We start from the raw sequence: 24,568 nt of genomic DNA, 5'->3' as shown, positions 1-24,568 counted from the left end.
CACGCAGTTACTGCATGAGACTTTACCGCTAGGTCAAAGGTCCTGCATATTCAGCAGCAAGAGATGCAAAATTGGACAGCAAATTTCTGAAATTCCACAGCAATACAGTGGCACATGTTGCACACAACTACATGTTCAATATTGCAAATGTTTGTTTTTCTTTATAAAAATATTCTTTTTTTGACATCCCTGTGTCCAGTTAATTTATTTTTATCTGTATTGCAAAAACAAGGATTTTAGTATTACATACTGGGAAGGAAGGAAGAGAGGGAATGGAAATATAGGAAAAGAGATCAGGGAGATGGAAAGAAAGGGGGACCTCAGAAGAGGAAGAGCAGGTCTCAGAGGAGAGAAATTGAAGAGGGATTTCAGACAAGAAAGGTGGAAGAGGGGGGAGGTAGAGAGGGAAGGGAGGACAGGAAGGATCAGGGAGTGGAGGAAGGAGACTGGCTTGGCTGCAGGACAATAGCAGCAGCACCATGCCTCACATCACATCCTCCCTTCTGTCCTGCCTGGGCCTGGTATCGCTCTTTGAACACTGCTGTATGGTTCAGAGCACAACACTCAAGACCTAAAAGCAGAAAAGGGGGATGCATCTTGAAGCCCCTCAAATACTGCTGTCCTCCCAAGATTGCAGGGTAGACAGCAAGTGAGAAGTATAGGTCTGCTACCATAGTGAATAGGAATTCTGTGAGAAGGGCCAGAATTTATAGCCTTTTCTGCAGCCCTGGAATTACAAGAGACCAGGGGCCCTGCAAATAATAAAATGTAGTTATAGCATCCAAATGATAAAAGACAGTCTGAATATGAGACTTAGTCTGTGAGTGATTAGGATTGAACACTATCATGGAAGGAATTAGTATCGTGTATTTGCATGCTCTGAAAGTTATTATGCATGCTAGGTGAACTTTCAGCCTTATAGCCCCACCCCAACCCCTTTACACACCTAAGCTGCACCTCTAAGATTTTAATAATGAGTCTCTACAATCATGATTACCCTAATGTTAGCCCCTTCTCGAATGGTCTTGTAAAACCCATACTTGGACCTCACAAATATTAAATGCAATAGTTCAAGCTAAATGTTCAGGTTGATGATTCCCTGAATTTGTGTGGCTGCTAGGATCTATTTTTCTTTGACTGCTGCTGATATTTGCTGCCCCTCCCCCACAGAAGATGCTGCTCTAGGCAACTACCAAGTTTGCCTTATGGTTAAGTTGGCCCTACATATCCAGAAGTGCAACTTAACATACGCACCCCTCTAAAATATAAAGACAGACCATTTGAAGTCACTTTCAACATATTTCTTTTCAACACATTTATGTTGTTTTCACACCTTATAATAGTAGATTCTGAATTCAAGCAGGCAAGATTTCTAAGACAATCAAAATATGCAAATTATCCCAATTCTTAGCTCATAACATTTATTGTCTGGTATCCTGCAAACCAGACCTGGCTGGGGAGGATCAAGTTAGGGAGCCACTGTTTATACTACCTATACTCCAGTATTATGGACATGCTAACCAGTTAGCACATACAAATGTCAAGATGCTAGCTGAATATTATATCTATGTCCATTCTTCCTCTCATCTGCCCCCTGGTCCAACAACTCTCTTTCTGTCTTCCCTCCCTCCCTCCATCCCCTCCACCCTGGATCCATTCTCTCTCTCTCTATCCCTCTTGTTGTATAGCATCTTCCCTCCCTCTTTTCTACCTCCAGATCCAGCATCACTTCCCCTCTCTCTTTACCTCCCTCCCATTGTTCAGCATCTCTCCCTAATGGTTTAGCATCTCCCTGTCTTTCTCAGTCCCATCATCCAATGTACCTTAAACCAGCAGCAGCAATACACATACACTGCCTAATCCCTCCTCCAAAGCTTTCCTTCTGACCTATCCCACCTATGCAGAAACAGAAATTTGCATCATATAGGGCGGGATACATCAAAAGAAAGGCTCTGGAACAGGTTGCAGCCAGCATATGTGAACCACAGGCACTGCCGGAGACATGTAGAAGATACGTTTTAAGGTAGATTGGGGGGGGGGGGGGTTGAGAGACAGGGAAAGATGTTGAACTGTGGGAGGGGTAGGGAAGTGGAGAGAGAGATGCCAGCTTGCACCATGTATGGGGGGACAACAGTGGAAAAAAGAGGTAGATCCTGGGAAGAGACAGTCGGGGAGATCATGCTGGATCATAGCTAGGGGAGGCAGTGGGCCCCTACTGTCATAGCCTTTAGACAATGCCCAGTTGTCCATTTAGTCAGTCTGCCCCTGGGTGGAGGGAAATAGCAGCAGTAGAAAGCAGTAGCAGCTAAGAAATCTGGGATGTTGGGGAGACCAGTGCTCACTCTACCCCCCCCCCTCCAATACCTATATATTGAACAAGAGCTCTAAAATCCATGTTCCATGGCATATCATATACTGGGACATGGAATATTCTTCTCATATTAATATACACAGTTCTGGAACAGAGCCCCAACCCCTCCACTCCATGTCAGAATGAGAGAAACAAAATACATTTCAACAGAAGCTAGACAGACAGACAGAGTAATTTTGAAATATTTTTGAAACTCTGGAAAAAGGCTTATTATAGGACTTTTCCCTTACAGTAACCAAACCATCACTTTGTGCCTCAAGTGACCACTTCTTAATTAACACTAGTAAAAAAAAAAAACCTACTGTCTTCGAGAACACACAGGCAGTTGAGGTAAGGACTATGGGTCATGGAACCCATGGAATGCTGCAGCTTCACAATCATCTATGCTGTATGTGAAGATTCTCTCTCTCTCTCTCTCTCTCTCCAATGGTTTCTGAAGTTTGGTTCAACACTGTCTTCTGCTGGAGCTCATTCTACACCTTCCCTCTCCCTACAGTGTTGCACTATGTGTGGGTACCAAACCCTGATCATTCATTTATACACTGCTGATTAAGCATTTTGGCTTCTCTCATTTCTTGCAGTGCATAACACACACCCCCTACTCTGTTACTCCAACTCCAGTAGAGTTTAAGTTCTAAACCTTGTGCCATGTGGCAGGTGGATGTGTGTACACAGGAGGATTATGTAATTATAAGAAGAAGATGCAGCTGCTGCTCCAAACAAGCAAACAAAAAACCAGCTTATGATAAACCACCTAACTCCACCTCCCCCCAAGAGTATCACCCCCATTAACCCCTTACACACATATACCCACAGCACCAGCATTACCCAACGCAAATTTCTCTTATGCGTATGCATTGTGGATATCCTGAAAACCAGATTAGCTAGGAATGTCCTGAGGATGGGATTGAGAAACCACTGCAACTAAAAACTCTTAAAGTGAATTTATCCTCAACCAGTTGCACACAACATAATATTTCAGTATGACTTAAATTACCAAGGGGCCCTTTTACTAAGCCACGTAAGCGTCTACGTGCACCCATTTCATACCAAAATGCAGTTACCACACGGCTACCACAAGGCCCTTCATCTTTGGGGTGCATCCGCTATGCGCACAAAAAAAATATTTTTTATTTTCTGGCAGTAAGGTCTCAGACCCAAAATGGCTGTGCAACAATTTTCATTTTGCCGCACGTCCATTTTCAGCAAAAATTTTAAAAAGGCTTTTTTTTACAGACGTGCTGAAAAATGGATTGGCGCACACCCAAAATCCATATCTACACTACCGCAAGCAATTTTTCAGCACACCTTAGTAAAAGAACCCCCCAAGGCACTTATTTGGAGTAATACCATGAAAGTGAGGCTCATTGTACCAAGAAGGCTTGTGGAAAATATTTGACTGCTAACTGTGAATCCACCAGCAATGTAACTCATGTAAGCTTTTCAGGGCATCAAGTTGGAGACCCTGTTATATAGAATTAAAAATAACCTCTCCTCAAAATATTTTAACTTTTTCTCTATTCCCCCTGTCAGTCTTCTACTGTCAAGTACTTCATCTGTCACAAGACCTTGCAAAAACCACTGACTATTCATTAGTTTGTGGGGGGGGGGGGGGGGGAAACCTGAGAAAATATCTGGTGATATATTAGCCTTCATGCCTAATGGTTTATTGACTTATTGTGGCTTTTTGAATCACTCTCAGGTAATTAATCAATCATTGGTTCAGAAAACCCCCCACAAAACTCTTTAATTTTCACAAAATATCTTATTTCTTTTTTTTAGTTCTTCGTAATTTTTTGTATAAAATGATCCAAAACAATTTGGAGGATGAACTATAGGGTCCTTTTACTAAGGTGCGCTGAAAAATGGACTGCAGTAGTGTACACGCGGGTTTTGGGCGCAATCAGAATCACTTTTCAGTGCACCTGTAAAAAAGGCCTTTTTAAAAATTTTTGCCGAAAATGGATGTGCTGCAAAATGAAAATTGCTGTGCGTCCATTTTGGGTCTGAGACCTTACCGCCAGCCATTGACCTAGCAGTAAAGTCTCATGTGCTAACCGGGCAGTAAAGACCTATGTGTACCAAATGCCACTTGGCGCATGCCTGATACGCGAGGTAGAAAATAAAATGTTTTCGGCTGCACATATCGGGTGCGTACCCGAAATGAAATTACAGCAAGAGCCATGCAGTAGCCGTGCAGTAACTCAATTTTGGCGTGTGTTGGATGCATGTAGACGCTTACATGGCTTAGTAAAAGGGCCCCTATGTTTGTTCACTTTTCTGGTGGCAGAGATCCTAACAGGCACCCATTTCGCAGAACCTGCTTCCTCAGAGGATCTTCAGCATAAGTATCAATTCTAAAACAGAAAAGTTTTAATTGTTAGTCAACCTCAACAAACTGATGTGGAATTGCTTCCATTTAAACCTCGGCATTTAACTTACTAAGAAGCTGCTGTTAAATACATACTAATGAACAGTCAGTGGTTTTGCGGTGGGCTTGATATTTATCTATATATTTTAAGGACCTGTTTATGTGCCATAGATACCTGTTTTATGTACATAAGTATTGCCACACTGGGACAGACCAAAGGTCCATCAAGTCCAGCATTCTGTTTCCAACATTGGCCAATCCAGTTCACAAATACCTGGCAAGATCCCAAAAAAAGTTCAATACATTTTATGCTGCTTATCCCAGAAATAAGCAGTGAATTTTCCCCAAGTCAATTTAATAATGGTCTATGGACTTTTCCTTTAGGAAGCCATCCAGATCTTTTTAAAACATTGCTAAGCTAACCGCCTTTAACACATTCTCTGGCAACAAATTCCAGAGTTTAATTACACGTTGAGTGAGAGAAACATTTTCTCTGATTTGTATTAAATGTACTACTTTGTAGCTTCATTGTATGCCCCCTAGTCCAAGTATTTTTGGAAAGAGTAAACAAGAGTCTTCTACTATCAGCCAGGGGAGGGATGAGAAAGTACTAAGGGTCATGGTGTTTTTCTAGGGTTTATCCAATAGATACTTGTTTTAATTTTTTCAGTTGGGACATTTTATTGCTATTTATTGGTTAGAAACTAAAATCATAAGCCCTGTTTATAACGCATGGTTCATATAAGCAGTATGCTATGTCTCACTGGCCATTTGTGCATATACTCAAATCAACTGATTTCATTAAGTTTTCCTTTTATTGACAGATGGCTCTCTGTGTACCTTTAATTTAATTAGTACAGCTTGTTACCAAGACTTTGACCTGGCCCATCCCCACTTTCTTTTAAATTGACCTCAGTTTGCCCCAACCTGAGGACAAAGTGTTAAAAGCCATACTTAAGGCTGAATGCTGGGTGGTGGGGATCAGGTTATCCCATTATAGAATTGGTTGAATTAAAAAACCTCTCTAAATCCTGGATTCTAAGGATTAGCTGTGCTGAGGATGCCCAATGCATACAACACACAGCAACCATCCCTAATTACTGTGTTCTCTAATCTCCTGTGATAATTAATGAACCAGACAACTCAGACAAGGAAAAACAACTGTTTTCATTTGAGGTAGGGTATATCCTTCAAGTGATCTTCTTGCACTGACTTCAGTGTAGTCAGACCTAAGAAGATAGACACAATAAGCAGGAAGCTGGTTGATCTTACTATTGAAGGATGCCATAAAAGTGGTAGCATGAAACTAACCGGTGCAGGACCAAGAGCTGAGAACATCATTCATCTTTGTGAATTTACCCTTTCTACTCTACTAAAGTTAAGCACTGGAGCCAACTCAGAGGTCCAAAAGCAACACACAGATTGGAAATTATTCCATGAGGCATGATCTGCAGATTTCCCTATTTATTTATTTGGATTTTGCTCACACCTTTTTCAGTGGTAGATCAAGATGAGTTACATTCAGGTATGCCTGGTATTTCCCTGAGCCTGGAGGGTTCACACTTTTAAGTTTGTAAGTGAGGCAATGAAGGGTTGAATGATTTGCCCAGGAAGGATCACAAGGTGGTGCAGTAAGGATTTGAACTGGGCACCTCTGGATGTCAAGACTAGTGCTCTAACCACTAGGCCACTCCATTAAGAAAACCATAAAGCTCAGGAACTAGGTTTTACAGTAGAATTTTAAGTAGAGGAGTGTGGTAGCCGTGTTAGTCCACTCTTAAGGTTATCAATAGAAATCAAACAAAATAAAACATGGAAAAGAAAATAAGATGATACCTTTTTTATTGGACATAACTTAATACATTTCTTGATTAGCTTTAGAAGGTTGCCCGTCTTCGTCAGATCGGAAATAAGCAAATGTGCTAGCTGACAGTGTATATAAGTGAAAACATTCAAGCATTACTATGACAGTCTGACAGGGTGAGAGGATGGGGGTGGGCAGGAGGTATGCATGGGGACATCAAAGCATATCATTGATATTCTAACAGGATAGGTGTGGATATCCTGTTAGAATATCAATGATATGCTTTGATGTCCCCAGTGCTCCTCCTGAAATGGCCGCATGGCAAGTGCTTCACTTGCTGCATGTCCATTTAAAAAAACAGCCTTTTGCCCGCTGCGTAAAAGGGGGGCCTCAGAACACATAAAAAACGCATGCTGATGCCAGTACAGGCCCCCTTTTGCAGCATAGTAAAAAAAAAAAACTCCTGAATGCCTTATATATCAAAACTAGAACGTTAAATCTAACCCACTGAGTTGGTGTTAACGGCTCCCGTGCTAACCGGCAGCACTGCCCAATTACCGTCAGGTAAACACCAGTAGTACAAAATAAAAATATTTTTGAGGCACTGGAAATGTCACATGCTGGGGGTGGGAACTACTGCCAGGCTGCTGCAGTAGCCCAGCGGTACTTCTGGTTTAGCAAGTGGTACGCCCACATTGGGCTTACCGCCACTTAGTAAAAGTCCCCCTGAGTAATAATGCTCCTCAAAGTATTGTGTCTGTATTGAAAATTTATAGACCTTCCCAACAATCGAGATCCTTGAACAAAGGATAATTCAATTTGCCATCTTTCCGCCAAGTCCATTTTGAAAGATCTTGTACAAGAATGTAGTAAAAGCAGTTAGCTTAGCGGGGTTTAAAAAAGGTTTGGCCAGCTTCCTAAAAGAAAGTCCTTAAGCCATTATTAAAATGACTTGGGAAAAATCCACTGCTTATTTCTAGCATAAGCAGCATAAAATGTATTGTACTGTTTTTGGATCTTGACAGGTACTTGTGACCTGGATGCTGGGCTTGATGGACCTTCAGTCTGTCCCAATATGGCAATACTTATATTATGCACTTATGTTCTTATGTAGTGGCTGGATCTCTATTATGGAATTCACTCTCTGAAGAGTTAAAACCAATTCCTAATTTGCTGTCTTTTCGTAAGAGCCTTAAGTCATAGTTGTTTTTACAGGCTTTTGATTCTAATGTTGTTTTATTTAATGTTAGCTTTAATGCTCTTGTTTTATCATTTTACTATTATGTATGCTTTATTATAACCATATCAATCAGTTGAATATTGCAGAATGAAACCTGGTAAATTAATAAAAAATAAATAAACAGAAAGCCACTGACAATTCTGTAACAACATCTGTGTGTCAAGATGCAGTTAGAAAATATTAGCCTAAGTTTAAAATGATGCATAAACATAGACCTGGCTAACTGTTCACTGCGAAATATGGCACTTTAGCATGTAACTTACGGCCCTGTTTACTAAGACGCGTTAGCATTTTTAATGCACCTACAATTAGAGCGAGCGCTAACCGTGTAGGCGCCTATAGGGATATTGTAGGTGCATACACTGTTAACGTGCGTACATGTTTAATGCGCATTAAAAATATCTCACACACCTATAACGCAGCTTAGTAAACAGGACCCTAAGTTATGTGTATGCCCCTGGCACTTGTGCATGTAAATGATAGAATGGTGCTTTAGCATTTACCCATGTAAGTGTGCGTTATATGCAATGTAAGTGCTAGGAGTCTACAACATGTATCCCAAAAATAGAGGACCAAACTAGAAAAACCCAAGAAAATCCCCAAAAAAGTGTAGTTTGAAAATAATTTTTACAATGCTAGCACCTAATTCACAAGGAAACTACCCTTAAATGAATTATTAAGTAAAATGACCTCAAATCTCCCGACAGGACCAACAATGTTCCCCTTTTTTTTCTTGCTAGATAATTGTTTTGGATTGCTGGTGGCCTTTTTTTTTCTCCATTTGGAGGCAGTTACCACACCAGCTTGAACTGTTTTGTTTTGTTTTTTAATTTGGGGGTTTTTCCTTTTTCTAGTATTTATGTGCATTATTATACCTTTGCACTTTTTTCAATGTTAGACTTATTTATAGATTTTTGCATGTGCTTCTACCTTATTCTGTTAATAAGTGTTGGGGAAGGGTTTCTTTTTTTTGAACCAGCAATTTTTCTCCCTTTTTAGGGGAGTTTTTTATGCTGGTTCTTTTTTCTCCTCTTACCCCGTTTCTGACCAATGATATTACTGGACTCCCATGTTTGATAGTGGCATATTTAACACTTTATGTGTTGGTCCTAACTGCCTCCAAATGGAGGGGAAAAGGCCACCAGCAATCCAAAACAATTATTTATGTGTTGGTCCTCTCCGGAGATGTGAGGTCATGTTTATTTAATAATTAATTTAAGACTAGTTTCTTTGTGAATTAGGTGCTAGCACTGTAAAAAAAAATTCAAACTACGTTTTTTGGATTTTTGAGAATTAGGGGTATATAATTGACATAAAATTGGCTAAATGTAAATTGGTGTGGCAACTTGGGAACTAAGGGTAAAACTGGGGGCAGAGCTTGGGTCCCCCCAAACAAAAAAAGCATTGTGCTGCTCCTAAGAGGAAAGGGAAGAGAGAAGATGCTAGAAGAAGGAGGTGGGGTGTTGGAAGAGGGAGAGAAAGGGGAGATGCTTGATGTGTAGGGGGCATCAGAAATCCTAGCACAGCCCTTGCTATTCAGACTTCTTCTAAGCACAAGGTAATTAATATCATATACTACTACTACTATTTAACATTTCTAAAGCGCTACCAGGGTTGCGGAGCGCTGTACAATTAACAAAGAAGGACAGTCCCTGCTCAAAGGAGCTTACAATCTGAGGAAGGGATCCTCAGGAGCTTAGCCTAGAATGGGTGGCAGAGCTGGTGGTTGGGAGGCGGGGCTAGTGCTGGGCAGACTTATACAGTCTGTGCCGGGGCTGGTGGTTGGGAGGCGGGACTAGTGCTGGGCAGACTTATACGGTCTGTGCTGGGGCTGGTGGTTGGGCGGCGGGGATAGTGCTGGGCAGACTTATACGGTCTGTGCCAGAGCTGGTGGTGGGAGGCAGGGCTGGTGGCTGGGAGGCAGGGATAGTGCTGGGCAGACTTATACGGTCTGTGCCGTGGCTGGTGGTTGGGCGGCGGGGATAGTGCTGGGCAGACTTATACGGTCTGTGCCAGAGCTGGTGGTGGGAGGCAGGACTGGTGGCTGGGAGGCAGGGATAGTGCTGGGCAGACTTATACGGTCTGTGCCAGAGCTGGTGGTGGGAGGCGGGACTGGTAGTTGGGAGGCGGGGATAGTGCTGGGCAGACTTATACGGTCTGTGCCAGAGCTGGTGGTGGGAGGCGGGACTGGTAGTTGGGAGGCGAGGATAGTGCTGGGCAGACTTATACAGTCTGTGCCAGAGCTGGTGGTGGGAGGCAGGGTTGGTAGTTGGGAGGCGGGGATAGGGCTGGCCAGACTTATACGGTCTGTGCCCTGAAGAGGACAGTACAAATAAAAAAGTAGCACATATGAATTTATCTTCTTGGACAGACTGGATGGACCGTGCAGGTCTTTTTCTGCCGTCATCTACTATGTTACTATGTTAATCTAAAGGACAAAAAGTGCAGTCAATCAAGATTGAAGCAGTCTAGATTTCCTGGATAGAGGTACAATGGTTAGGTGCCGAAAGCGACATTGAAGAGGTGGGCTTTGAGCAAGGATTTGAAGATGGGTAGGGAGGGGGCTTGTATGGGCTCAGGGAGTTTATTCCACGCATAGGGTGAGGTGAGGCAGAAAGGGCGGAGTCTGGAGTTGGTGGTGGTGGAGAAGGGTACTGAGAGGAGGGATTTGTCCTGTGAGCACAGGTTACGGGTAGGAGCCTAATTTAAAGTTAATTTACGTTAAATTTAAAGTAATTTAAGCAACCCTTCATCCCTTGACACAAGTAGATTGCAGCTTGAAGAGAGCAGTGTTCTTGGCACAGTTATGGTCTATGCAGTCCTCTGCAGTCCAAAGATCACCCTGTAAATGGAAGTGCTTTTCATAAAGACCTGCAATTATCACAGAAGGGCAGGTCCTTCTCACCTTCTTTTCCTTCTTAAGTACTGATGGAAGAAGGTGACAGGGGAGAAGAAGGTGCTGATTTCCCTGCTGCAGCAAAGAATCTCAAATGAACCACTGGGAGACTAATGTCATAAAAAACTTAATTACTATTATTTGATGCCATTGTATGATGGGCAAAGCCATCTCCTTATAGGCCTCCTCTTCCAAAACGTTCAAAAGACAGATCGAAGTTAATGGCTACCTGGGCACCCTGCACACAGGGGCATCATTATATGAACTGGTAACGTAATAGGTCACGTTCACAGCCCCCCCCAAAAAACTGCCTTCAAAAATGAAAAGTGAAGGCAGAACAAACACGATGTAATCATTGTCTAACTCTAAAGGATTTCGAAAACTGTCCGTACATACAAGAGACCGCGCGTGCAATGTCTTCTTAAAGGTTCTACGGTTCGTTCAAGTAGCTTCAGTGATGAGGAGTTTCAAGTTACAAGCGGTTGGTTCTGATGGATCTCGGCATTTTTTTAATTCTTCATAATGTGATTGATTGATCCACCTTTGGAGAGACAGTAAGAGGTTGACAACTAGGCATCTGCTTACACAGCGTTAGGGGGCTAATCTTCCAGGCTCTGCTTTAGAAATCTCCAAGAATGGCAGACAGAGAGAGAGGTTGGGGAGTGTGGGGGGGGGGGGGGGGGGAGTGAGATAAAGAGGAACACACAAACGTACAACATCGGAGTCCCGAAGAGGAGACTACAGTCCACAGGCATCAATTGCTTCGTACACCTGGCACAAGGAGTGCAATTTGCATGATGGGGAATGGAAGAAGAATTGAATAGACCTGGATGCTTAGGACTACAGCTTGGTCAGTCAGCCCAGGGCCTCTGTAATACACATCTAGGACTAGAACAACTTGGAGAACTAGCAAGGCAGATGAAATGTTGGCACCTCAACCCCCACTAAAACTGATTCAGCACGATTGCAGCGACTGAAATTGGCTTCATTCAGCTGTAATATCACTGGAAGTCTAGATCTGCTTAGGAGGACAGAGTAAAAGGTTCTTTCTCCATATCCCTCTCTTCAGATCTCCAGCATGTCATTCGTAGGCTCTGTTAGCAACCGTGTGGAGGTCAATCACTCAGGTAAGAAATAACCTAAAGCAAGGGGATCCTACCTCTACAAAAGGAAACTCAATTTGTGTGTGGTAAACTAAGTAAGGGCAGCTGAATTTTTATGTACACTGTTATGGGATTTAAACCAAGCTTATCACGATGAATGATGAGAGCCCAGCGTCAGATTACAAAGTGCTGTTCTGCTGTGGTTCTGAAGATAAAAGGGACTTTGGGTTTTAAAATTAAAACTATGTTCCACTGCATAGTGAAACAAGCTCCTAAGTGGAAAATGAAATCCTAGTTTATATTAAAATTAACATAGTGAAAAAAACATTCATACTCTCAGTATGTGCATCTTGTTCCTTTATAAGGAGTTAAGACTTGGAGATATAAATATTAAACAAAAGAAAGTCTCAACAGTTTTAAAAGCATGACAAAGGGACACCAACAAGTAGAGATGTGCAGCGAGATAAAAGGAACGGAATCTGGAATTAGCAGTAGACGAGAAAGGGACAGACAAGAGAGATTTGTCAACAGAACGGAGTGCTCTGGGGGGTGTAGGGAGAGACAAGAGTGGAGAGGTACTGGGGAGCAGCAGAGTGAATACACATATAAGTCAGTAAGAGAAGTTTGAATTGAATGCAGAAACAGATAGGGAGCCAGTGAAGTGACTTGAGGAGAGGGCTAATGTGAGCAAACATGCCATGCCCATGCTCCCCCTGTGAATGCTCCTTTTTATTTTAAAATCAGATCTTGACAGTCCCAAAAATGTTTTTTGCGGGGGTATCTCATGTATATATCCCTTTAACAACCCAGCACATAAATCAATCACATAACTTCTAGATTATTTCAGTATGTGGATACAATAACTCATACACTGTAAAGTAGCCTTGGAGCCACTTCTTTCACACAGGAAACATAGCCCTGTGCCTCGCCCAGTTCATCGTCAGCTCCATAGTAATCTCACAACGTACACTTCAATTCAATTCAATAAATATGAATATATTTTCAAATTTTAACTTATCTTGCCTTGTTCCCAAACTTTATCTCAAACATATTGATTACATAGGACCTCCACCAACATGGGCCATGTTTCACCTATGCTGCATTGAGGCACAGTCCTATGATGACACCACCCCACTCCTGGTGTCTAACTTGCACACTTACATTATAGAAATACTACTGAGAAAACATAGAGCATTTTTGTGCATGAATGTTCCATTCACATATGTAAATGCTCATATTCTATAATCATAGTATGCCAATGGCACTTACATTTAGGTACTAAAGATTATAGAATAATGGGATATGTGTGTATGTGAGTATTGTATGCACAAATATTTACACCTGCCCTCTAACAGAGATCGCAAGTTATGTGAGAGAAAGCCAAAATAAGTTGTCTAAAAGTCCATAACAAATTACCAGCCAGGTAGAATTAGAAAATCCATCTCTTATCCTAATTCAGCTCTGGAATTCGTTGCCAGAGAATATGGTAAAAGCAGTTAGCTTTGCAGGGTTTATAAAAGGTTTGGATAATTTCCTAAAAGGAAAGTGGAGTGGAGTGGAGGAGTGGCCTAGTGGTTAGAGTGGTGGACTTTGGTCCTGGGGAACTGGGCTCAATTCCCACTGCAGGCACAGGCAGCTCCTTGAGACTCTGGGCAAGTCACTTAACCCTCCATTGCCCCAGGTACAAATAAGTACCTAAGCCACATTGAGCCTGCCATGAGTGGGAAAGCGCAGGGTACAAATAAAAAAAAAGTCCATAAGTCATTATTTAGATGGACTTGAGGAAAATCCACTGCTTATTTCTAGGATAAGCAGCATAAAATCTGTTTTACTGTTTTGGGATCTTGCTAGGTACTTGTGACCTGGACTGGCCACTGTTGGAAACAGGATGCTGGGCTTGATGGTGTCCCAGTAAGGCAATGCTTATGTTCTTCAGATCTTCTTTTTGGGATCTGTCTGGTACTTGTTACTCAGGCTGGCCACTGTTGGAGATTAATGCTGTGCTCCATGGACCTTGGTCTGATTCAGCATGGCTTTTCTTATGCTCTGGTCATGCTGGCAAATATGAAAAAATGTATCTATTCCTACCTTAAATAAATGGTCTGAAACATACTTCCTAAATTAGAAGCATATTTTTCAAGTTACATTAAATTATTTTCATTTGGGAATGGATAAAAATTAATAATTGATTTTATTTGTAGTCAATAAAAAGAAAAGTATACACAATTGTTTGCTGCTAGGTAATTAAGGTGAAATATTTTGGAAATACTTTTAGTCGAGTCCAGGGCTGGCCAACCTTGGTCCTCAAGTGCAACAAACCAGTCAGATTTTCAGGATTTCCCCCAATGAATACACATGAGATCTATTTGCATACACTGCCTCCATTGTATGCAAATAGATATCATGCATATTCATTGGGGGAAATCCTGAAAATCTGACTGGGACCCAGGTTTCCCACCCCTAGCTTAGTCTCACAAACAAGTGAAGAAACTTGTGAAAGAAAAGACAAGAGAATGAGGGAGGAAGAAAGAAGATGCTAATTCAATTAATGGAAGGGTGACTGGGAGGAAGCAATGAGAAGAAAAGAGATGAAGAAGGGACTGGGGGTTAGTCACAGCCAGAAATCATCTATGAGTTAACTTTATATCACTCATCCTACCATTCATTCACTCAACTACAATGAAAGCCAAACAAAAATGTTTTCATGCATATCCCTACTGGCCAGTTAGCCCAAATGAATTACTCAATCAATCATTTATTTATTTAGGGGTCCTTTTACAAAGCTGTGGTAAAAAGCAGCCTTAGTGCACCCTTGTGCAGGTTTTCCCTACGTACTGAGGCCATTTTTAACACAGCAGAAAAATTGCCTTTTTCTATTTTCTGTATTAATGCCATGCACTAATGTATAAAATTAATGGCATGCATAATGTATAAAATGTAAGAGTGTGTGTTCAGTTATAACCACCCATTTTGTAGGCAGTAAGGGTTCATGTACTATTTCTGTATCATTTAGGACCCTTTTTTCCATGCTGTGGTAAATGTGGGCCACACTGGTGTCAGCAAATGCCGAGATTCCCTTTTACAGCAGCGAGTAAATGGATTTTTTAAAAAAGGAAATGGCCATGCGGTACGTGAACCACTTGCTGTGCGGCCATTTCCCGGGGGATCCCTTACCGCCACCTATTTAGGAGGCGGTAAGGTCTCTCATGGTAACCCAGAGGTAACCAGTCAACATGCGGAGCTGCCTAATTACTACCGGGTAAGCCCCCAGTGCTAAAAAAAATTAAAGTATTTTTTAGCACTAGAAATGGTGCAGGTTGGGGGCAGGCACTATCACCAGACTCCTGAGGTAGTCCGGGGCAAAGCAGCAGTTTGGGTACCGCTGTTTGCAAAAGGATCCCTTAATGTAATGTATCTGCCCCCAGACAGGCCCCCTCCAAAAAATGTAAAATAATCTTTTAGCATGCGGTTAGTGCGTGCACATTTGGCTCTTACTGCAAGAAGCCCGAGCGCAACCCGTGGTACACCATTTTAAACTGTAGTTAGTTATTTGAATGCATTTGCAGCCTGCCAATCCAAAGTGCTTGGCAGATAACCATGCAACATACATAATCAATTAAACAAATACAAATATCACAACGATAGACATACCCCCAAATTCTATAAATGGCACTTAAAATTGTATGTGTAATTTAATTAACAGGCTAATTAGTGGCGATAACTAGGTGCTAATAAATCATTAATTTAAATTTATACATGCATTTTTAGTTGCAGGGATCAGCGTGTAAATTTTATGCGTGACTCTACATAGGGGTGTGGCCATGGGAGGGTCATGGGTGGATCAGGGCATTCCTACAATTTATGCACGTTGTTATAGAATAAGGGGGATCCGCACCTAAATTAGACGTGAGGATTTATATCAGTTCAGCTTGACAATAAAACTGGGATTAAACACCAAGTACAAGAACTCAGGACAATATTAGGGACAGAGTTGTTGAAGCTGGCAAGTCCATCTTAATTGCTTGCCCTACCAAAGGCTTGCCCAAAGAAAAACATTTATAGGTCTCATTTAAGTAGAGAGGTGTGGTAGCCGTGTTAGTCCACTCTTAAAGATTATCAATAGAAATCAAACAAAATAAAACATGGAAAAGAAAATAAGATGATACCTTTTTTATTGGACATAACATAATACATTTCTTGATTAGCTTTCGAAGGTTGCCCTTCTTCGTCAGATCGGAAATAAGCAAATGTCTCATTTGAAAGACTCTAGCTGATGTTCAGCTCTTAATTAACAAAGATTTTATATTCTGATTAATTAGAGAAACTCCAAGTTGTAGTGATATCCCAGTCCCAGTTCATTACTCTAGTATGAACAATTTTCTGTGATCTACTTCACCTGTATATACGTGCCATAGGGTAAGTGGCACATATATGAATCAGGGCTGTAAGTTATGATCCCAGTTTAGGTTATTCATTTTCTCCTCTCCGCCTAGTGCCCTGTTCCTCCCCTGGCAAAGTTCTTGGCCCAGTGCTCATGTGTAAAATATGTGGAGATAGCAGCAGTGGCAAACATTATGGGATATACGCCTGCAATGGCTGCAGTGGCTTCTTCAAGCGCAGTGTGAGAAGGAAACTCATATACAGGTGAGTCCCCTTCTCCTATCAAACCCATATGCCCTGTGCCCTATCTCTTGTGTAGCTCTTTATCTATCTTCCCATAATACTCCTCAGTGGTCCTTTTCACCCTTTCCAACATTCCGTAAACTGGTATCCCATCAAGATCACCGAGGTGTACAGGGTCATGGATTTCTGTGGATGCAACCAAAATGTAGGGGTAGAAGGCTGCCTATAATTTATATCTTCCCTGTCAATTCCATTACAACTTTCCTTTCAACCTCAAAATGTAATAAGCATGTGATTGCTACAGTACTAAAATGATTTGATACAGCAGTGAAAGCAAGATATGTTGACAATTAAAAGCACCAGATCTAGCCCAGGTTGACCAAAAGCCATTAAGTAATCTCAATTGCCCCTTTTTGGTATCTTTACTTTCCCTTTCTAACATTCATCTAGCAATAGAAACAGATTGTAAAGTGGAGCCTAAATGAGTGTTTACCCTTAGGTGCCAGGCTGGGAGAGGGCTATGTCCTGTGGATAAAGCACACAGAAACCAGTGTCAAGCCTGCAGACTAAAGAAATGCCTTCAGGCTGGTATGAACAAGGATGGTAAGTGTTAGAGAACCAATCGTAACAAAAGGTCGGTATGTGATTGACAAATTTACAAGCATTTCAAAAAGCTTTTGGGTTTTAGACACAAATACACTAGGGAGAAAGAATGCGATAAAGGCAATACTAGAATTATGCACCTGCAAAGGGGACATTCATATGGGTGGGCCATGGGTATGTCCACCATCAATGCATGCATCTTATAAAATTCTTTCAGAAAAGGTACAGAGAAGTGAGACGAAAATGATAAAGGAGATAAGACAACTTCCCTGTGAGGAAAGACTAAAATGGCTAGGACACTTCAGCTTGGAGAAAAGATGGCTGAGGGGAGATACAATAGAGGTCTATAAAATAATGAGTGGAGCGGAACAGGTAGATGTGAATCGCTTGTTTACTCTTTCCAAAAATACTAGGACTAGGGGGCATGCAATGAAGCTACAAAGTAGTAAATTTAAAACAAATCAGAGAAAATATTTCTTCACTCCACATGTAATTAAACTCTGGAATTCGTTGCCAGAGAATGTGGTAAAAGCAGTTAGCTTAGTGGGGTTTAAAAAGATTTGGATAACTTGCTAAAAGAAAAGTCCATAACCCATTATTAAGAGGGACTCGGGGAAAATCCACTACTTATTTCTAGGATAAGCAGCATAAAATATATTGTACTGTTTTGGGATCTTGCCAGGTATTTGTGACCTGCATTGGCCACTGTTGGAAACAGGATGCTGGGCTTGATGGACCTTTGGTCTTTCCCAGTATGGTGATACTTATGTACTTGTGGAAAGGAAGGAGAGGAGAGGCAACAGGCTCCTGCTGAGGGGAGGAAGTGAGAAAGAGGTGTTAACAATTGTTGAAAAGAAAAAAAAAAAGAAAAAAGGGGGAAAGAAAGCAAGCACATGTTAGGGGAAATTAATAGAGAGCTAGGTGGCATAGTTCCCTTGAATTTTTCTGGCCCAAGTACATGACTCTCTATTTCTAGCATTAAACTTTAGCTGCCAAATGCTAGACCATTCAGATTTTGCATCATCCACAAAAAGACAATCGTTGTCTGACAACCACTATGCATATTACTTAGAAAAATATTGAAAAGAACTGGACTGAGGACCAATCCCTGTTGCATACCATTGGTAACACTTCTTTCCTCAAAATAAATTCCATTTATCACTATCCTTTGTCACCTCCCACTCAAACTATTTCTAAGCCAGTCAGTCGCTTTAGGGTCCATTCCAATGGCACTCCATTTATTAGTCACTTATACAGAACTGTGTCAAAGGCCTTACAGAAATCCAATTACATCATATCACATATTCTCCTCTGACTCAACTCTCTGGTCATCCATTTTGCAACCTACTTGATTCCAGAAACTACACAATCCTTAGATTTACAGTAAGGTCAGGCCTTATGGCCTGTAGCTCCTAGCCTTCTCCCTACTTCCAATTTTGGGAACTATATTTACACATCTCTTAATCCTCTGGAACCATTCTTGATTCTAAAGAAGCATTGAAAGCCTCCCAAACGTCTAAGGTCCCATAATACCCACAGATGTATCTCATTCAGCCTCCATGCTTTTGCCTACTTTTAATTTAGTTAGTTCGTCTTCCTTACTTCCACTCCTATTTTCATATGTTTTATGTGGTCCTACTTTTGACCCTTCTTAACTGTACTCTGAATAAAATATAAGGGAGAAATGACTGGGAAGAGGCATGTTAGAAAGTAAGATCAGTGATCCCAGTTAGTAGCCCAAACCTTCTTCCATTTTTCCATTTGAGTGCAGTGTGTTATAATCAGGTGTGTGGACGCTATGCTTCCATCTTCTGACATCATCAGCAAGGACCACAGAGACTGAATAAAAGCTTGACTAACTATGGTGCATAGCAGAAGAAGTGGCTATGAAGAGGTCTATTGGAGAATAACAGCAGACACCTGGTAGCCCATACCACATCCTGTTTGAGGGGAGCTTGGCTAACTGTGGCGGACACAAGTGCATGCCAGGGGTGTGGCCCTTGGCCTTGTAGGATGAGGAAGAGAAAAGGCAAAATTAAGTCTGTAGCTGCTGCATCTTCTTCTGTAGAATATGGGCCACCATGTAAGATCTCTGCAGAGTCTATCTATGTCAGCTGCAGAGACCCAGGTACTTATTTGTTTGTTGAATCTACATTTTCTTGAACCCTGAGCTTAGGTCACCACCTCGTCTTCCCTCATATGGTGATCAGGAAATCTCTGGGCCAAACCCATTCACTGAGGAGAGTTCTGTGAAACCTTTGGAAGCTTTATCTTTGCTTATCCAAGCTATGTTTCCTGGCAGTAAGAGAAGGCACCACACAGGATGTATCCCTTGTGACTATATGGAAGATTGTGATTAGGTGTGTAAGGCATATTTAGTGATCAGGTCTCATAGTTCTCTACAAAATCTGTGGCTAATTTGGAAGAGCAGAAGTGTTTGGAGTGCATAGAAAGTCATATAGCTGCATTGGAATTGCAAGGGCCTACTTTTCAGGCAACAGGTGTGGCTAGGATCATGATTAGCCTAGCCATTCACTGCAAGTTAGAAGCAAAGGAGAATACTTCTAGAACAAAAAAAATTAGCGGGTCTTTTACTAACGCTTAGCTTGAGTTATCTGCAGCAGGGCCCACTATTCCTAACTCGAGCTAAGCGTTAGTAAAAGACTCCCTTAGGTTGGAACTGTTCAGGATATTTATGTGGTAAATTTTGAAATTATTCAATTACTGTAAGATCATGCATCTATTTCTAAATGATATTACCTTACAACGGCCCCAGGGTGAGAATATCAATGAAGATGGCATTGATATTTTTGTTCCTACTGATTGCCTTGTTCTGTCAGCGTTTTGTGGAAACTTCTGTTGATATTATATCTAGCAGAGCTACTTTATTAATTTCTTTTACCAATGAATCTTTTACTCAGATAAGAATAAAATCCTTAAAGAATATTTCAAGAATAAGTTGATTACTTTTTGTGGGCATAGGATATTTATATCTCCTGATGTAGCAAGAGCTACTCAACTTTGTTGTAAGAATTGTCTTGCTTTGAAGTCTCAAACACTTGCAGTATGAGCAACCGTTTTTTTAAGGTTCCATACAAATGCCGGACTACACATCAGGAAAACAGATATACCTTCTTTGACTCAATTTAATTGTAAAATGTATTATGTAATAAAAACATTGTCATTTGATGTTTATGGTGATGTGTCAGGCAGAGTTTGGGCAATCATTTTTGTCAGGCTATGATACTGTGAGCAAGGGTTGAGGGATGGGCCTTCAAAATAACACAGCCAGACCAGGTTGTAAATGTGAAATAAATACTTTATTGATGTAAATCTGAGGCCTGTTACTTCACAGGCCTAGAAACAAAGATAAAGTCTCTTATCTTCAGAGGGGGAAAAGCCCTAGCAGATGCCTGTGGCTAACAGGGCTCAAACACAGTCTATGGCCTGACTACCACGCCCCAAACACAGTTTGTGGTTCCTCTCTTTCTCTCATTGGGATTTCCAGGTCTGGCTTCAGCCAGACCTCAGAACAAGGCTGACAAGTCTTTAAATAAGATGGCTTACCTCAGCCAGGTCACAGTAGCTAGAAGTATTCAGTAAATGTGTGTGCTGGGGCTTCCGTTCTTCTTTCCCTGGGCCTCCTTAACCCCACTTTGGCCCTGCCTTTTCTGATTTTGACTCCACCCCTCCCATCTCACTTCCTTTCTGGGTGGAGCTGAGGGTTTTAAGATTGCTCGTGGTACCTGATGGAATGTTTCTGAGTTACGCTGTAAATCTTTGCCACCAATGGGGTCCTTTTACTAAGGCGTGGAAGGCCTAACACGGATCTACCACATGGTAAAAAGGCACTACCATGGGATGCGCTGAAGCAAGGCATCCTATGATAGTTTCCCACTCAGCATGCCCTAATCCCACACAGGAAAATAATTTTTTATTTTCCAGCAAAGGAGGTGTGCCTATGGCGGAGAGAGTAGGCATGCGTACGCTAATTGGGTAGCCTGGGCACATTACTGCATGCTACCTGATTAGCACGGGAGCCCTTACCACCTCCTAAATAGGTGTCCCTAAGGGCTTACACAGTAATGGTAATGCACTAATGGGGAAATTAGCTTGTGGCCGTTACAAAAATAAATAAAGACACACCCATTTTACTGGCATGCTATAGGTAGCGCATGTAAACTCACATGCTAAAGACAGAATGGGTCACCTTTAGCACGCCTTAGTAAAAGGACCCCAAATGAGAGTAACATCTATGGAATTTAAACAAAAATCTATTATAATGTGTGGTTTTTTTTACCTTTTTTATGGTGCTGATGTCTTTTTTTCTGTTTTTATATATATTTGGAAATTTTCATAAAAAAAGAACAGAAATATTTTTTTGAGCAAGTCCACTTTTTCCTTATCAAATTATACATATTTTCCCCTTCATCTTTGAGTTCTCACATACAGTGGCGTTCCTAGGGGGGGGGGGTGGTGGGTGCGGTCCGCCCCGGGTGCACGCCGCTGGGGGGGTGCCACGTGCGCCTGTCCTCCATTGTTCCATGCTTCTTCTCTGCCCCGGAACAGGAAGTAACCTGTTCCGGGGCAGAGAAGAAGCATGGAACAACGGAGGACAGGCGCGCGGCACCCCCCCCCCCCCAGCGGCGTGCACCCGGCGGGGGGGGTTCCTTCGCAGGGGTGTCCTTTCGCCGGGGGGGGGGGGTCCGTGCTGCATCGGTGGGGGGGACGCTGCACCCGGGGGGCGGGGCGCATCGGCGATCTGCCCCAGGTGCCAGCCCCCCAGGAACGCCACTGCTCACATACCACTTTTGTATTTTCTCCTGTCACTATATATATATATATATATATATATATATATTTATATATATATTTAAAGGCTATAGTAACCTATAGAACTTTGTACGTCTATGTGCTCTGAAAATGATCCTCTTAATATCCTATTCTGCAAACAATTACATAAGAACGTAAATAGTTAGCACCTTGGTTAAAAATATAAATGAATATAAACAGAACACAAATGGAAATACTTAGGGCATCTTTTATCAAGCTGCACTAGCGGTTTCCGTGCAGCAATGCCGATGGAGCCCATTCAAAGTGGATAGGCTTTGTCGGCATTACTGCACCAGGAGTGGTACAATAAAAATAATAAGTACTCAAATATACAAAAGAAGAAATGTAAATACTTATTGAATAACTGCAAAGATGTGTAATGCATTAAACACAATAAATATCCATATATTTTTTTAAAATCCAAATATATTAAAAAAAGAAATACAATTCATAAAAGGAAAAAAGGACATACTCAAAGCACTCAGGCTGATGTTATAATGGAAACATCTTCAGGCTGGGAAGTAAGAAAGTAACCTGTATGTAATGTGTTAAATGAACAAACATGAAGAGAGAGTATATGAACAGTGTGTGTGTAGTCCCAAAGTTAAAATAGTAAAACTGCCAATTGTGAAAAAAAGTCAAAGAAATGACATAAATGAAATAAAATAAAGGTGATGGCTAGACTGCATTGATAATCTAGTATACTGATGCTGTATCTTTAAAGCAAAAATAGAACATGCCAAAATATGTTGGGTGGTAAACGTAACAATAAAGAAAAAAAGCATACACTGATAAATATAGTGCCAAGACGTGAAGTGCCAACAAACTTAAAAGGAAGGTCTCCAAATGTAATAATGCCAAAAAAGCAACTCATTTGCTCAAGTTTTATCTTTCTCTTCCCCTCTTCCTTTTGGTGCTTTGCCCTGCAGCTGTTCAAAATGAGCGTCAGCCACGCAGCACTGCACAAGTCTGTCTCGACAGCCTTGAACTAGACTTAGATAACAAGTCTGAGCATTTTGCCACCACTTGGGAACCTCTTTCATCTTTCTGCCCAACTCTTCAGTGCCTCAGGGGCCCCATTTCTGCAATATCCAGACCTCAAGATCTCAGAGTACTGACACCATCTAACAACCACCGATTCATGGCTAGCTTGATGACAGCTGAGACATTCGCAAAACTGAAGCCTGAGGATGGTAAGTTCCACTACATGTCTGGCCCATATAAAGCTTAGATATGTATTTTGGTACTTTACATATTTGGATAGTACAGAATGTAGTAGTGAAAACAACATTCTACCCAGAACTAAAGCAGAATGAAGGGTGGAAGGGAATGGGGAAATAGGATAAGCAGATAACCTTAGGTTTCTTTGGTGTATGCTTGCCATTTGCCCATATAGGAGCCGACTCTGTGGATGCTGTGGGTGTTGAGCACCCCCAATATTGAGAAAATTCCTTGTATGTGTCCAGGGAGGGGTTATTTCCATTGGGCTTAGCACCCCCAATAATTTTGAAAAGTTGGCTCCTATGGCCCATAAGCAGTCTATACGGAAATATTCACATTTGTGCAACGTTCAAGAGTACTAAAATGAGGAAAATGAAAAACCCCATTGACACAAACCTCCAATGTTCAATGCACTGCATTTGATAACCAATGGGATCAAAATGAAGATGTCCATGCATTACCCTAAGCAGCTGTGGGTTATGGTTGAATTCTCAACCAGGTCACCTCCACCTCTCCTTCCCTTAGTCCATTCTCTCAACCCTCCAACCCCTGCCTCCTTTTCTTCCTTTTCCAAAATCACTGAAGAGGAAACTACACATCTGTTCCTCTGATCCTATTCCCACCCATCTACTTAACACTATCTCTCCTACTGTCATCCCTTTTATCTGTCATATCCTCAATCTTTCACTGTCCACTGCGACTGTTCCTGATGCCTTCAAACATCCCGTAGTCACATCACTCCTTAAAAAACCTTCATTGGACCCTTCCATCCTTCCAACTATTGCACCGCCGTTGTTCACCGCCGTTGCCTTGACTTTCTTTCATTTCAAGCTATTCTTGATCCACTTCAATCTGGCTTTCACCCCCTTCATTCAACTGAAACAGCGCTTGCTAAAGCCTCCAATGATCTGTTCCTGGCCAGATCCAAAGGTCTCTATTCTATCCTCATCCTTCTCGATCTATCTGCTGCTTTTGACACTGTTGATCACAGCCTACTCCTTGATACGCTGTCCTCACTTGGATTTCAGGACTCTGTTCTTTCCTGGTTTTCTTCTGATCTCTCCCAGCGTACCTTTAGTGTGTACTCTAGTGGATCCTCCTCTACTTCTATCCCACTGTCAGTTGGTGTACCTCAGGGATCTGTCCTGGGACCTCTTCCTTTCCCCATCTATACTTCTTCCCTTGGTACTCTGATCTCATCCCATGGTTTTCAGTATCATCTTTACGCTGATGACTCCCAGATCTACCTCTCCACACCAGAAATCTCAGCAGGAATCCAGGCCAAAGTATCAGCCTGCCTGTCTGACATTGCTGCCTGGATGTCTCAGTGCCATCTGATACTAAACATGACCAAGACTGAGCTTCTCATCTTTCCCCCTAAACCAACCTCTCTTCCTCCCCCATTCTCTATTTCTGTGGATAACACTCTCATCCTTCCTGTCTCATCAGTTCGTAACCTTGGAGTCATCTTCGACTCCTCCCTCTCCTCTGCACATATTCAGC

The 24,568-nt window shown here is 41.8% G+C and overlaps 1 protein-coding gene across 1 annotated transcript in view; it reads left to right on the top strand.

The window, feature by feature from the left end:
- NR2E3 (nuclear receptor subfamily 2 group E member 3) overlaps nucleotides 1-24,568 on the top strand; it is an 86,171-nt gene that overhangs the window by 35,095 nt on the left and 26,508 nt on the right. Inside the window, exons 4-7 of the mRNA XM_030191541.1 lie at nucleotides 11,752-11,809; nucleotides 16,279-16,429; nucleotides 16,908-17,011; nucleotides 22,774-23,037. Of these exons, the coding sequence (XP_030047401.1) occupies nucleotides 11,752-11,809; nucleotides 16,279-16,429; nucleotides 16,908-17,011; nucleotides 22,774-23,037 (577 nt within the window). The remainder of the gene's footprint in view (nucleotides 1-11,751; nucleotides 11,810-16,278; nucleotides 16,430-16,907; nucleotides 17,012-22,773; nucleotides 23,038-24,568) is intronic.

The sequence above is a fragment of the Microcaecilia unicolor genome, chromosome 1 (assembly GCF_901765095.1).
Source record: "Microcaecilia unicolor chromosome 1, aMicUni1.1, whole genome shotgun sequence".
In the NCBI taxonomy this organism is placed as follows: Eukaryota; Metazoa; Chordata; class Amphibia; order Gymnophiona; family Siphonopidae; genus Microcaecilia; species Microcaecilia unicolor.
This window is presented reverse-complemented; position numbering and strand designations above follow the sequence as displayed.